This window comes from Pelophylax lessonae, assembly GCF_965119305.1.
Source record: "Pelophylax lessonae genome assembly, chromosome: 3".
Lineage (NCBI taxonomy): Eukaryota > Metazoa > Chordata > Amphibia > Anura > Ranidae > Pelophylax > Pelophylax lessonae.
Window position 1 is genome coordinate 679843462 of NC_138770.1, and position 15904 is coordinate 679859365.

Genomic DNA, 15904 nt, shown 5'->3' on the forward strand with positions numbered 1-15904 from the left:
GTGGGAAGAGCCCTGGGCTTGAAGGTAAGGGCCCTGGCCAGGGGTCTGAGGGGCCCTTCATGGTTTCTTGCATCAGGGCCCTGAAGGTTCTAGTTACGCCTCTGCTGCCAGCATTGCTGCAGAGGTTGAAGGGGTGGGGGGGGGGGCAGCCTGTCAGTGCTCAGACCGTACGCAGCACACTACATTAAATTGGTCTGCATGGCTGTCATCCCAGAAAGAAGCCTCTTCTAAAGATGATGCACAAGAAACCCCAAACAGTTTACTGAAGACAAGCAGACTATGGACATGGATTACTGGAACCATCTCCTGTGGTCTGATGAGACCAAGATAAACTTATTTGGTTCAGATGGTGTCAAGCGTGTGTGGCGGCAACCAGGTGAGGAGAACAAAGACAAGTGTGTCTTCCTACAGCCAAGCATGGTGGTGGGAGTGTCATGGTCTGGGGCTGCATGAGTGCTGCCGGCACTGGGGAGCTACAGTTCATTGAGGGAACCATGAATGCCAACATGTACTGTGACATACTGAAGCAGAGCATGATCCCCCTCCCTTCAGAGACTGGGCCACAGGGCAATATTCCAACATAACGACCCCAAACACCTCCAAGCCAACCACTGCCTTGTTAAAGAAGCTGAGGGTAAAGTTGATGGACTGGCCAAGCATGTCTCCAGACCTAAACCCTATTGAGCATCTGAGGGGTATCCTCAAGCAGAATGTGGAGGAGCGCAAGGTCTCTAACATCCACCAGCTCTGTGATGTCATCATGGAGGAGTGGAAGAGGACTCCAGTGGTAACCTGTGAAGCTCTGGTGAACTCCATGCCCAAGAGGGTTAAGGCAGTGCTGGAAAATAATGGTGACAACACAAAATATTGACACTTTGGGCCCAATCTGGACATTTTAACTCACTTTTGTTGCCAGCGGTTTAAAAATGAATGGCTGTGTGTTGAGTTATTTTGAGGGGACAGCAAATTTACACTGTTATACAAGCTGTACACTCACTACTTTACATTGTAGCAAAGTGTCATTTCTTCAGTGTTGTCACATGAAAAGATAGAATAAAATATTTATAAAAATGTGAGGGGTGTACTCACTTTTGTGAGATACTGTATATACTGTATATCATTGGCATGTTCTGCAGTGCTGTACAAACAATGCAGTATTTCATCCTCCCCACCCATGAGGATCCTTGTCACAGACATATAGACACACCTACATTAGAGGCCATTTGGGGTAAATCTAGGTAACCAACCAGCATGTTTTTGGGTTTTAGAAAGGAAATCTTTATAACGCAGGAAGAACATAAAAGCTGATGCAGATATTGAGTGCTCAGGAAAAGCTAAACCCAGTGTTGGGAGGCTGCAGTACTAACTAATCTCTTACCTAAAAAGGGGACAAAACTAGGGCACCGAGCACAACACTGCAAAAATAGTAATAAATAAACCAAATAATATATACTGTCATTGGCATATTTTTTAGCACTGTATAGACATTGCACTATTTCATCATCCCCGCCCATGAGGATCCCTGTCACAGACATACAGACACACCCACATTAAAGCCCATTTGGGCTAAATCCAGGTAACTAATTAGAATGTTTTTGAGGTTCGGGGGGAATCCTTACAAGTACAGGTAGACTATAAAGCCAATGCAGATATTGAGTGCCTGGGAAAACTTAAACCCAGTATTGGCAGGCTGCAGTACTAACTAATCTCTTAACTAAAAATGGGACAAAACTAGGGCACCGAGCACAACACTGCAAAAATAGTAATAAATAAACCAAATAATATATACTGTCATTGGCATATTTTTTAGCACTGTATAGACATTGCACTATTTCATCATCCCCGCCCATGAGGATCCCTGTCACAGACATACAGACACACCCACATTAAAGCCCATTTGGGCTAAATCCAGGTAACCCATCAGAATGTTTTTGGGGTTCGGGGGGGAATCCTTACAAGTACAGGTAGACTATAAAAGCCAATGCAGATACTGAGTGCCCGGGAAAACCTAAACCCAGTATTGGCAGGCTGCAGTGCTATCTAATGTATTAGGAAATAGAACAAACAACTGACTAAAGTTGGATTACATCAACAAAATAAAAAACAGACGAAGAAATAGTGTATGCATGCTGTACGCAATAGTAAGCAATCAGATTCCAGTTGGCATTTTTCTAGTACTGGACAAAAGATGAAAATGTTTTCATCAGAAGCAACACCACTGTTTGATCTTTCCCCAAGTCTTTGAATGTTTTTTTGTCGTTAATGATACATTTTATCTTTATCATGCATTATGATTTGTCCTAGATGGAGAATGGAAAGTACTTTCCTCTGCTGATCGCCGCAGGGGGAGGCGGCAGAGCCTATAAGGCAAAAGCGAATATCATCCAACCAGAGCGGCTGGAGAACAATTTCACAATGCCTGGGCTGAATGGAAAATCTGGGGCGGCAGGTAAATTATTAGTGGGGGGGGGGGGGGGGGGTGTCACTTTCTTTTTATTCACTTTAATATTTATATTTATGCAAGTGAGAATTCTGTATCCGGCAGCTAGACAGCTAAAAATAAACTACAAAACTCTGAAAATCTCTTATCAGGGTCATCATCGAAAAATAAAATGTTTTCTTTTATAAATTGCTTAAACTTTTTGCATGCTCATTACCAGAATTAACTGAAGGTGTTGTCTAAATTATAACTAGGGTTGCACGGATACCGTTTTTTAATTTTTTTACGGCGAGTACCGATAGTTTACGTTGCGATTTACGTCAGTACAAAAAAATTGTCGCAAATTGCACTGCAAATAATCACATGGGATTTAAACAGGAATGCTGTGCGATTCCTGCCCGAATCGCATGCGATTTCCCCCACTGCTCCTGTTTGTGTGTGTGTATAGAAAGGGAAAAGCGCCATCTAGTGGGCAGTTATAATGTTAGAACTCACAGTACATATCTGGCCACATGTAAAATAATCTACTGGATAATAATAGAAGGAATGGATTTTTTTTTTATGCCACAGGTGGGGGAGGAGGATGGAGTGACCATGCAGCGTTCCCCTGGGCGGGCAAGTCACTGGCGGATGGTGGCACCGGAGGGGAGTCCTGCACCCAAGCCCTGAAGAAGTGGGGATGGGAAACTAGAGGTGGTTTCGGAGGAGGTGGTGGCGGCTGCTCCTCTGGTGGAGGTGGCGGAGGATACATCGGTAAATATGGTTCCGGTCCTAATAGCGTTAAAGTTGACATGCTGAAAAAAAACTGGAATGCTTGACAGTAATTCTTTGAACGGCAGGTGGCAACGCCGCAGATGATAATAGCCCAGATGCGGATGGTTGGGATGGGGTGTCCTATATCAGTCCCCTCGGTGTCCTCTACACCCCTCCACTCAAAGGTAAGGAAGCCGTGTAGATGGGTTCACCAGTAAATTTGTCCTTAAATATTGAACTTATGGAAGTCATTGCAGGTAAAAGTACCGTAGTGTCCTGAGCAGCATCCCGGAACCTGTATTGTGCCCTCCTGATCCCAGTATTGTGCCCTCCTGATCCCCCTGTACTGTGCCCTTCTGCCTTCACCCCTGTATTGTGTCCTCCTGACCCCTCTGTACTGTGCCCTTCTGCCTTCAACCCTGTATTATGGCCTTCTGCCTTCACTTCTGTATTGTGGCCTTCTGCCTACACCCCTGTACTGTACTATTCTGCCTTCATCCCTGTATTGTGTCCTTCTGCCTTCACCCCTGTACTGTGCCCTACTGCCTTTACCCCTGTACTGTGCCATTATCCTTTCACCCCTGTATTGTGCCCTTCTGCTTTCACCCCTGTACTGTGCCCTACTGCCTTTACCCCTGTACTGTGCCCTTCTGCCTTCACCCCTGTACTGTGCCATTCTCCTTTCACCCCTGTTTTGTGCCCTTCTGCCTTCACCCCTGTATTGTGCCCTTCTGCCTTCACCCCTGTATTGTGCCCTTCTACCTTCACCCCTGTGTTGTACCCTCCAGACCCCCCTGTACTATGCCTTTCTGCCTTCACACCTTTGCTGTGCACTTCTGCCTTCACCCCTGTACTGTGCCCTTCTGCCTTCACCCCTGTGCTGTGCCCTTCTGCCTTCACCCCTGTGCTGTGCCCTTCTGCCTTCACCCCTGTGCTGTGCCCTTCTGCCTTCACCCCTGTACTATGCCCTTCTGCCTTCACCCCTGTATTTTGCCCTTCTGCCTTCACACCTGTATTGTGCCCTTCTGCCTTCACCCCTGTATTGTACCCTCCAGACCCCCCTGTACTGTTCCCCTCTGCCTTCACCCCTATACTGTGCCCTTCTGCCTTCACACCCCTGTGCTGTGACCTTTTGCCTTCACCCCTGTATTGTGCCCTTCTGCCTTCACACCTGTATTGTGCCCTTCTGCCTTCACCCCTGTATTTTACCCTCCAGACCCCCCTGTAATGTGCCCTTCTGCCTTCACACCTTTGCTGTCTCCTTCTGCCTTCACACCTGTATTGTACTCTTGTGCCTTCACACCTGTACTGTGCCCTTCTGCATTCATCCCTGTACTGTGCCCTTCTACCTTTACCCCTGCATTGTGCCCTCCTGACCCCCCTGTATTGTCCTTCTACCTTTACCCCTGCATTGTGCCCTCTTGACCCCCCTTTACTGTGCCCTTCTGCCTTCACCCCTGTGCTGTGTCCTTTTGCCTTCATCCCTTTACTATGCCCTTCTGCCTTACCCCTGTATTGTGCCCTTCTGCCTTCACCTCTGTATTGTACCCTCTGGACCCCCCTGTAATATGCCCTTCTGCCTTCACCCCTGTGCTGTGTCCTTTTGCCTTCATCCCTTTACTATGCCCTTCTGCCTTACCCCTGTATTGTGCCCTTCTGCCTTCACCTCTGTATTGTACCCTCTGGACCCCCCTGTAATATGCCCTTCTACCTTCCCCCACCTGTACTGTCCCCTTCTGCCTTCACACATATATTTTGCTCTTCTGCCTTCATCCCTGTACTGTGCCCTCCTGGGTTCATCCCTGTACTGTGCCCTTCTGCATGCATCCCTGTACTGTGCCCTTCTGCCTTCACCCCTGTATTGTGCCCTCCTGACCCCCCTGTATTGTGCCCTTCTACCCTTACCCCTGCATTGTGCCCTCCTGACCACCCCCCCCGTACTGTGCTCCTCTGCCTTTACCCTTGTACTGTGCCCTTTTGCCTTCACCCCTATGCTGTGCCCCTCTGCCTTCATGCCTGTGCTGTGCCCTTCTACCTTCACCCCTGTGCTGTGCCCTACTGCCTTCACCCCTGTGCTGTGTCCTTTTGCCTTCATCCCTGTACTATGCCCTTCTGCCTTCACCCCTGTATTGTGCCCTTCTGCCTTCACCCCTGTATTGTGCCCTTCTGCCTTCACACCTGTATATTGTCCCTTCTGCTTTCACCCCTGTATTGTGCCCTTCTGCCTTCACACCTGTATATTGTCCCTTCTGCTTTAACCCCTGTATTGTGCCCTTCTGCTTTCACCCCTGTATTCTGCCCTTCTGCTTTCACCCCTGTATTGAGCTCTTCTGCCTCCACCCCTGTATTGTGCCCTTCTGTTTTCACCCCTATTGTGCTTTTCTGCTTTCACCCCTGTACTGTGCCCTTCTGTCTTCACCCCTGTACTGTGCCCTTCTGCCTTAATCTCTGTACTGTGCTCTTCTTCCTTCACCCCTGCACTGTGCCCTTCTGCCTTCACCCCTGCACTGTGCCCTTCTGCCTTCACCCCTGCACTGTGCCTTTCTGCCTTCACCCCTGTATTGTGCCCTTCTGCCTTCACCCCTGTATTGTGCCCTTCTGCCTTCACCCCTGCACTGTGCCCTTCTGCCTTCACCCCTGTATTGTGCCCTTCTGCCTTCACCCCTCTATTGTGCCCTTCTGCCTTCATCCCTGTATTGTGCCCTTCTGCCTTCACCCCTGTATTGTGCCCTTCTGCCTTCATCCCTGTATTGTGCCCTTGTGTTGATTAGTCTTTGATTTAGTCTGGGTTCACATATGTGTGGCCGTAGTTTCGTGCCTGCAGTCCAGTGCGTGTCTGTTCACTGGTTCAGGTGCGATTCATGTCCAAATTTTTGCCTGAATTTGCACCTGAACTGGACCCAGACATGCACCAGACCCTTTTTGACTACGGACCGCGCCCGTCCTGGACATGTGTGAACTGGCTCTATTGAGAACTGGTCACACTTGCCTGTAATGCGAACTGGATGCGGAGAAACACACATCGGATTCGCTTATTTGTGAACCCGGCCTAATGAAATACTTTTTATATTGTTTAAAAACTATTTTATTGAAAGTACTAATAAATATATGTTTAATTCTATCAGCTAATTATATTTTAGTTCATGAGATTAGGTACCTAAATTGGGGCCAGCTGGTAAGGGCCCCAGTGCATTACTTTGCCCAGGGGCACAGAATGCTATTAAGACGGGCTTGGATGGGGGAACGGAGGTTTTTTGATCTCCTTTGCATCTATCCATTCCGACCGTTTACCGTGATTCCGCACTCACCGGAGGAAGCTTGTTTATACCACATCAAGCCCAGGGCGTTTTTATACATCATAAGGACATGAAATGGTACAATGGACTGTATTTATAGCTCATCAAAAATCCCAAAAATAATGTAAAGTGGTTGTAAATCTCAGACATGAAATATGAACAAAGCACATCCCTCTATAGTGTGTATTTGTCTCAATCCAGAGCACTAAATGTCATTTCTGTCAGCCACTTCGTTCCCTTGCTATCAGCATGAGTCACTTCTGACAAGTTTTCCTGACACCAAGAGAAAAAAAGGTGACGGGGAGGGATCTCCAGCACACAGCCTGTGAATGACAGCCTTAGCTCCGTTGCTGTGTGAAGGGGTGTGGGGGGGGGGTCTCTTCCCTCCAATCAACTCTCAGAACTCTTCTCACAGAGCTCTGCAGTGTGTAACTTCAGCTCCCCACCCCCTTTTTTTCTGAACACTCAGACAAACTTTATAAATTCTGCACTGTAGAGGAAAGAAGACTGCAGATAAACAGGCACAGCTTATGTAAGAGGATTTGTTTCATCTCTGTGTAGCACCCTCCTAGATAGGTGCTAGGTAAAACATATCTGTGACCCTGATCTGCTTATCAGGAGGGTCGGATCAGTTGGTTTAGCCTGTCACACGTTTCCAGGTGTGATTCACTGGGTCTGAGGTAGTGTCCCCACTGCAGCCAATGAGGGAGCTCATTGGACAGTGGAGGAAACCTAGCCAGTGGCACACTCTGTTTTATGTCAGTTCCAGTGGGAGGGCATTCCTGCAATGCATCCTGGGATGGTAGATAAATTGGGCGGGAGCATGTGACAGAGGGTCTTTGGGCGGGAAGCCAGGTCCCAGGAGGAGGGTGATGGCTGTCTCTCCTCCTGTTGCTGAGGAAGGTGGTCCAGTCGGTCGGCCTAGGGACCAGGGGTTGAGCTGTGCGCTGAAGTATCCAGTGTGCTGCCAAGTGGAGTTGCTGGGCAGAGGACTTTGGGAAAACAGTATCGGGAGTGCTTAAGAATCTGCCCAGGGGTCTGCCTAAGAGAGGGGACCACTCCAGAGAGGTCAAGGGGATCTAGAAGTCAGCTAACCCGGAGTGATACAGTAAAGGGGGTTTCAAGTTGTTAAGCCCTGAAGATTAGGGGGTAAAGGGGGTGCCAGGACGGGCCCTGAATTGCACAGATGTACAGTCTACTTTAGAGGACAGCTACCTCAAGAAAGGAGTGCCTTTCGCAGTCTAAAGGCAAAGTAAATTAAGCGACCTAGCCTTGACTAGCTCAACTCAGCGTTTCTCAGCATTTATCAGATTGTCCCTGCTCATTGTGCATAGTTTAATCGGAGTATCACACTCATCCAGTGCTGTATTTTGGCCTAGGCAAACAAGGCCCAGGCCTAGGGCAGCACTATGCAGGGGGGCAGTAGAAAATCCACCCCCTCCACCTGAGACTTTATTGGCCACTGGTTGCTCTCTCACCCCCCCCCCCCTTTCTCTCTCTCTCTCTCACTCACCGCCTCTCAACCCCCCCCCCTCTCTCTCACCTCTCTCTTTCTCTCTCATCCCCCTATCTCTTTTTCTCACCCCCCTCTCTCATCTCCCTCTCTCCTTCCCCCCTCTCATACCTCACTCTCACTCCCCCCTCTCGCTGTCATCCCCCCTCTCTCTCACTCTCTCTCTCTCTCATCCCCCCTTTCTCTCTCACCTCTCTCTTTCTCTCATCCTCCTCTCTCTCTCACCTCTCTCTTTCTCTCTCATCCTCCTCTCTCTCTCTCCCATCCCCCCTCTCTTTCTCTCTCATCACCATCTCTCATCCCCCACTCTCTCGCTCTCACCCCCTCTCTCTCTCACGCCCCCTCTATCTCTCTCTCTCTCTCATACCCTCTGTCATTCCCCCTCACCCCCCCTCTCTCTCTCATCCCCCCCTCTCTCTCTCTCTCTCTCTCTCTCTCTATCTCATCCCCCCTCTCTCTCTCATCCCCCCTCTCTCTCACCCCTCTCTCTCACCCCCCTTTTTCTTTCATCCCCCTCTCTCTCTTTCTCTCATTCCCCATTCTCTTACCCCCCCTCTCTCTTTGGTCTCCCCCTCTCTCTCTCACCCCCTCTCTCTTTCATCCCCCCTCTCTCTCTCCCTCCCTCCCTCACCCACCCCCTCTCTCTTTCTCTCCCCTTCTCTCCCCCTCCCCCACCCCCTCTCTCTCTCCCCCACCCCCTCTCACAACCCCCCTCTCGTGAGATCTCAGGGGTTCATGCTGGGACTTGTAGTCCTTCAATTTTGGAGGGAGTCACATCCGTTAAAAAAGGAGTGGGGCAAACTTACACCTGAGACTTTATTGGCCACTGGTTGCTCTCTCACCCCCCTCTCTCTCTCTCTCTCTCTCTCTCTCTCTCTCTGTCACCCCTCCTCTCTCTCACCTCTCTCTTTCTCTCTCACCCCCCTCTCTCTTTTTCTCACCCCCCTCTCTCATCTCCCTCTCTCATTCCCCCTCTCATACCTCACTCTCACTCCCCCCTCTCGCTCTTATCCCCCCTCTCTCTCACTCTCTCTCTCTCATCCCCCCTCTCTCTCTCTCATCCTCCTTTCTCTCTCTCCCATCCCTCCTCTCTCTCTCACCCCCTCTCTCATCCCCCACTCTCTCGCTCTCTCCCCTCTCTCTCTCACCCCCCTCTATCTCTCTCTCCCCCTCTCTCTCTCTCATCCCCATCTGTCATCTCCCCTCACCCCCCTCTCTCTCTCATCCCCCCTCTCTCTCTCGCTCTCTATCTCACCCCCCCTCTCTCTCTCTCTCTCTCTCATCCCCCCTCTCTCATCCCCCCTCTCTCATCCCCCCTCTCTCTCACCCCTCTCTCTCTCTCTCTTACCCCCCTTTTTCTTTCACCCCCCTCTCTCTCTCTCTCACCCCCCCCTCTCTCTTTCTCTCATTCCCCTCTCTCATTCCCCATTCTCTTACCCCCCCTCTCTCTTTGGTCTCCCCCTCTCTCTCTCACCCCCTCTCACAACCCCCCTCTCATGAGATCTCAGGGGTTCATGCTGGGACTTGTAGTCCTTCAATTTTGGTGGGAGTCACATCCGTTAAAAAAGGAGTGGGGCAAACTTACACCTGAGACTTTATTGGCCACTGGTTGCTCTCTCACCCCCCCTTTCTCTCTCACTCACCGCCTCTCACCCCCTCTCTCTCTCTCTCTGTCACTCCTCCTCTCTCTCACCTCTCTCTTTCTCTCTCACCCCCCTCTCTCTCTTTCTCACCCCCCTCTCTCATCTCCCTCTCTCATTCCCCCTCTCATACCTCACTCTCACTCCCCCCTCTCTCTCTTATCCCCCCTCTCTCTCTCTCTCTCTCATCCCCCCCTTTCTCTCTCACCTCTCTCTCTTTCTCTCTCATCCTCCTCTCTCTCTCTCTCCCATCCCCCCCTCTCTCTCTCACCCCCTCTCTCATCCCCCACTCTCTCGCTCTCACCCCTCTCTCTCTCATCCCCCCTCTATCTCTCTCTCCCCCTCTCTCTCTCTCATCCCCCTCTGTCATCTCCCCTCACCCCCCCCCTCTCTCTCTCATCCCCCCTCTCTCTCTCTCGCTCTCTATCTCATCCCCCCTCTCTCTCTCTCACCCCCCTCTCTCTCTCTTACCCCCCTTTTTCTTTCACCCCCTCTCTCTCTCTCACCCCCCCTCTCTCTCTTTCTCTCATTCCCCTCTCTCATTCCCCATTCTCTTACCCCTCCCTCTCTCTTTGGTCTCCCCCTCTCTCTCTCACCCCCTCTCTCTTTCATCCCCCCTCTCTCTCCCTCCCTCACCCACCCCCTCTCTCTTTCTCTTCCCCTCACCCACCCCCCTCTCTCTCTCCAACCCCCTCTCACAACCCCCCTCTCATGAGATCTCAGGGGTTCATGCTGGAACTTGTAGTCCTTCAATTTTGGTGGGAGTCACATGCGTTAAAAAAGGAGTGGGGCAAACTTACACCTGAGACTTTATTGGCCACTGGTTGCTCTCTCACCCCCCCCCCCTTTCTCTCTCACTCACCGCCTCTCACCCCCCCCTCTCTCTGTCACCCATCCTCTCTCTCACCTCTCTCTCTTTCTCTCTCACCCCCCTCTCTCTTTTTCTCACCCCCCTCTCTCATCTCCATCTCTCATTCCCCCTCTCATACCTCACTCTCACTCCCCCTCTCGCTCTTATCCCCCCTCTCTCTCTCTCTCTCTCTCTCTCTCTCATCCCCCCTTTCTCTCTCACCTCTCTCTTTCTCTCTCATCCTCCTCTCTCTCTCTCCCATCCCCCCTCTCTCTCTCATCCCCCCCCTCTATCTCTCTCTCCCCCTCTCTTATCCCCCTCTGTCATCTCCCCTCACCCCCCCCCTCTCTCTCTCATCCCCCCTCTCTCTCTCTCTCGCTCTCTATCTCATCCCCCCTCTCTCTTTCTCACCCCCCCTCTCTCTCTCTTACCCCCCTTTTTTTTCACCCCCTCTCTCTCTCTCACCCCCCTCTCTCTCTTTCTCTCATTCCCCTCTCTCATTCCCCATTCTCTTACCTCTCCCTCTCTCTTTGGTCTCCCCCTCTCTCTCTCACCCCCTCTCTCTTTCATCCCCCCTCTCTCTCCCTCCCTCCCTCACCCACCCCCTCTCTCTTTCTCTTCCCCTCACCCACCCCCCTCTCTCTTTCCAACCCCCTCTCACAACCCCCCTCTCGTGAGATCTCAGGGGTTCATGCTGGGACTTGTAGTCCTTCAATTTTGGAGGGAGTCACATCCGTTAAAAAAGGAGTGGGGCAAAGTTACATAGGAGGGGGCGCCCAATTTTAGTCTTGCCTAGGGCAGCACAAAACCAAAATACACCACTGCACTCATCCCTTCTACTATCCAAGTTCCTAATAAAACATAAAAGCCAAAGAAACTGGACTGGTCCTTGTCTGGACTGGTCCACTTGGAAACATGCCTGAATGTTCTACTGTTGCTAATGGTAACCCAGGGGAACCCGTCTTCAGCAGCTCCCTTGGGAGTTAATGCTACATCTGTGTATCATCTGAGGCCAGTCACTTCTCTGGGTATATGTAAAGGTTTACAATCCCTTTAAAGAATAGGTGTTGGAGCCATGCAAAATATATATATACTGTGTTTAGTGACTCTTTGGCCCATTGTGTATCCAGAACTGCTGATCTATTAGATACATCCTGACTATGGTGCTATTTACCCAGCAATTCCTGAAAAGAGTTGGATGAAATATACACAGCGAGAATGACAGTATGGAAATTCCAAGAGCCCTTTCATGTCATTCACTCATGTCAATTTTCGTAAATTTTCTGAATAATGGATACATTGCACGAGATCAAGGAACTTCTTCATTGTATCGAGACTTTGATAATAAATGAAAATTGCATGAATTCACTGACTGACAATGGAAGGGTGGGAGGGTGGGATGCATTAAAACTTCAGAGCAGCAGCGATATTGGAAACAAAGAATCTATCCCCGGGGGTTAAGAAGGGTCATTAGGACAGCAAGTGAAGGGGAACCTCCCCAATGGGGGCCACATAAAGCAGCAACGTATTCAAAACAATGTTGCAGCACTCTGGGAGGAGGAGCATTGCAAACACCCAACTCATAAGGGCTGTGCACACCTTCCCAATCAGGGTGCTGGCTACTGTCAAAACATGGACTCAAAATTGGAAAATGAATCCCTCCCAAATCTCTACAAAGGCTCCAGGATCCAAATCAGGACCTACTAATCCCAAAAGACTGAATGATCAGTTCCCTTTATACCAAACATAGACCAAAGATTGGAGAATGTATCCCTCCCAAGTCTCTACAAAGGCTCCTGGATCCATACCAGGATTTATTAATCCCAAAAGACTGACCAGTTCCCTTTATACCAAACATAGACACCGGATTGAAGAATGAATCCCTCCCAAGTCTCTACAAAGCCTCCGGGCTCCAGGATCCATATCCAGGACTGACTTATCCCAAAAGATTGAATGACCAGTTCCCTTTATACCAAACATAGACCCAAGATTGGAGAATGTATACCTCCCAAATCTCTACAAAGGCTCCTGGATCCATACCAGGACTTATTAATCCCAAAAGACTGACCAGTTCCCTTTATACCAAACATAGACACCGGATTGAAGAATGAATCCCTCCCAAGTCTCTTCAAAGCCTCCGGGCTCCAGGATCCATATCCAGGACTGACTTATCCCTAAAGTCTGAATGACCAGTTCCCTTTATACCAAACATAGACCCAAGATTGGAGAATGTATCCCTCCCAAATCTCTACAAAGGCTCCTGGATCCATACCAGGATTTATTAATCCCAAAAGACTGACCAGTTTCCTTTATACCAAACATAGACACAGGATTGAAGAATGAATCCCTCCCAAGTCTCTACAAAGCCTCCGGGCTCCAGGATCCATATCCAGGACTGACTTATCCCAAAAGATTGAATGACCAGTTCCCTTTATACCAAACATAGACCCAAGATTGGAGAATGTATACCTCCCAAATCTCTACAAAGGCTCCTGGATCCATACCAGGACTTATTAATCCCAAAAGACTGACCAGTTCCCTTTATACCAAACATAGACACCGGATTGAAGAATGAATCCCTCCCAAGTCTCTTCAAAGCCTCCGGGCTCCAGGATCCATATCCAGGACTGACTTATCCCTAAAGTCTGAATGACCAGTTCCCTTTATACCAAACATAGACCCAAGATTGGAGAATGTATCCCTCCCAAATCTCTACAAAGGCTCCTGGATCCATACCAGGATTTATTAATCCCAAAAGACTGACCAGTTTCCTTTATACCAAACATAGACACAGGATTGAAGAATGAATCCCTCCCAAGTCTCTTCAAAGCCTCCGGGCTCCAGGATCCATTTCCAGGACTGACTTATCCCAAAAGATTGAATGACCAGTTCCCTTTATACCAAACATAGACCCAAGATTGGAGAATGTATCCCTCCCAAGTCTCTACAAAGGCTCCTGGATCCATATCAGGATTTATTAATCCCAAAAGACTGACCAGTTCCCTTTATACCAAACATAGACACAGGATTGAAGAATTAATCCCCCCCATGTCTCTACAAAGCCTCCTGGCTCCAGAATCCATTTCCAGGACTTACTTATCCCAAAAGACTGAATGACCAGTTCCCTTTATACCAAACATAGACCCAAGATTGGAGAATGTATCTCTCCAAAGTCTCTACAAAGTCTCCAGGCTACAGGATCCATACCAGGATTTACTAATCCCAAAAGACTCAATGACCAGTTTGCTTTATACCAAACATAGACCCAGGATTGGAGAATCTATCCCTCAAATTCTCTGGAAAGTCTCCAGGCTCCAGGACCTATTTCAGGACTGACTGATCACAAAATAATCAATGACCAGTTCCTTTTATACCAAAGATAGAACCAGGATTGGAGGATGTATCCCTCCCAAGTCTCTACAAAGGCTCCAGGATCCATACCAGGACTTATTAATCCCAAAAAACTGACCAGTTCCCTTTATACCAAACATAGACCAAAGATTGGAGAATGTATCCCTCCAAAGTCTCTACAAAGCCTCCGGGCTCCAGGATCCATAACCAGGATTTACTAATCCCAAAAGACTGAATGACATGTTCCCTTTATACTAAACATAGACCCAGGATTAGAGAATGTATCCCTCCAAAGTTCCTACAAAGCCTCCAGGACCTATTCCAGGACTGACTAATCCCAAAAGAACCAATGACCAGTTCCCTTTATACCAAACATAGACCCAGGAATGGAGAATGTATCCCTCCAAAGCCACTACAAAGCCTCCAGGACCCATTTCAGGACTGATTAATCCCAAAAGAATCAATTACCTATTCCCCTTATACCAAACATATGGAGAATGTGCTAAAGACCTAGAGCCTATTGTGCCAACATCCCTAATACATATGCGAAAGATTTAGGTTCCCCTAAATTGGGACTTTTTAGGCACAAATAATTGGAAGGATAGGTGGATCATTAAATATGATCCACCTATCCTTCCAATTATTTGTGCCTAAAAAGTCCCAATTTAGGGGAACCTAAACCTTTAGGGGAACCTAAATTATACCAAAACATAGACCCAGGATTGGAGAATGTATCTCTCCCAAGTCTCTACAAAGTCTCCAGGATCCATACCAGGATTTACTAATCCCAAAAGACTCAATGACCAGTTTGCTTTATACCAAACATAGACCCAGGATTGGAGAATCTGTCCCTCAAATTCTTTGGAAAGCATCCAGGCTCCAGGACCTATTTCCGGACTGACCGATCCCAAAAGAATCAATGACCAGTTCCTTTTATACCAAGCATAGACCCTGGATTGGAGAATGTATCCCTCCAAAGTCTCTTCAAAGGCTCCAGGACGTATTCCAGGACAAAATAATCCCAAGAGAATCAATGACTAGTTCCCTTTATACTGAACATAGACACATGATTGAAGAATTAATCCCTCCCACGTCTCTGCAAAGCCTCCAGGCTCCAGGATCCATATCCAGGACTTACTAATCCCAAAAGACTGAATGACCATTTCCCTTTATACCATAGACCCATGGTTGGAGAATATATCCCTCCAACGTCTCTACAAAGGCTCCAGGACCTATTCCAGGACTGACTAATCCCAAAAGAACCAATGACCAGTTCCCTTTATACCAAACATAGACCCAGGAATGGAGAATGTATCCCTCCAAAGCCACTACAAAGCCTCCAGGACCCATTTCAGGACTGATTAATCCCAAAAGAATCAATTACCTATTCCCCTTATACCAAACATAGACCCAGGATTGGAGAATGTATCTCTCCCAAGTCTCTACAAAGTCTCCAGGATCCAGGATCCATACCAGGATTTACTAATCCCAAAATACTCAATGACCAGTTTGCTTTATACCAAACATAGACCCAGGATTGGAGAATCTGTCCCTCAAATTCTTTGGAAAGCATCCAGGCTCCAGGACCTATTTCCGGACTGACCGATCCCAAAAGAATGAATGACCAGTTCCTTTTATACCAAGCATAGACCCTGGATTGGAGAATGTATCCCTCCAAAGTCTCTTCAAAGGCTCCAGGACGTATTCCAGGACAAAATAATCCCAAGAGAATCAATGACTAGTTCCCTTTATACTGAACATAGACACATGATTGAAGAATTAATCCCTCCCACGTCTCTGCAAAGCCTCCAGGCTCCAGGATCCATATCCAGGACTTACTAATCCCAAAAGACTGAATGACCATTTCCCTTTATACCATAGACCCATGGTTGGAGAATATATCCCTCCAACGTCTCTACAAAGGCTCCAGGACCTATTCCAGGACTGACTAATCCCAAAAGAACCAATGACCAGTTCCCTTTATACCAAACATAGACCCAGGACTGGAGAATGTATCCCTCCAAAGCCACTACAAAGCCTCCAGGACCCATTTCAGGACTG

The 15904-nt window shown here is 48.5% G+C and overlaps 1 protein-coding gene across 2 annotated transcripts in view; it reads left to right on the plus strand.

Moving 5' to 3' along the window:
• LOC309549185 (ALK tyrosine kinase receptor-like) overlaps positions 1 to 15904 on the plus strand; it is a 1241121-nt gene that overhangs the window by 1089423 nt on the left and 135794 nt on the right. For both annotated transcript variants that reach the window (XM_082249296.1, XM_082249297.1), the window contains 3 exons: positions 2305 to 2449; positions 3011 to 3193; positions 3280 to 3378. In XM_082249296.1, the coding sequence (XP_082105422.1) occupies positions 2305 to 2449; positions 3011 to 3193; positions 3280 to 3378 (427 nt within the window). The remainder of the gene's footprint in view (positions 1 to 2304; positions 2450 to 3010; positions 3194 to 3279; positions 3379 to 15904) is intronic.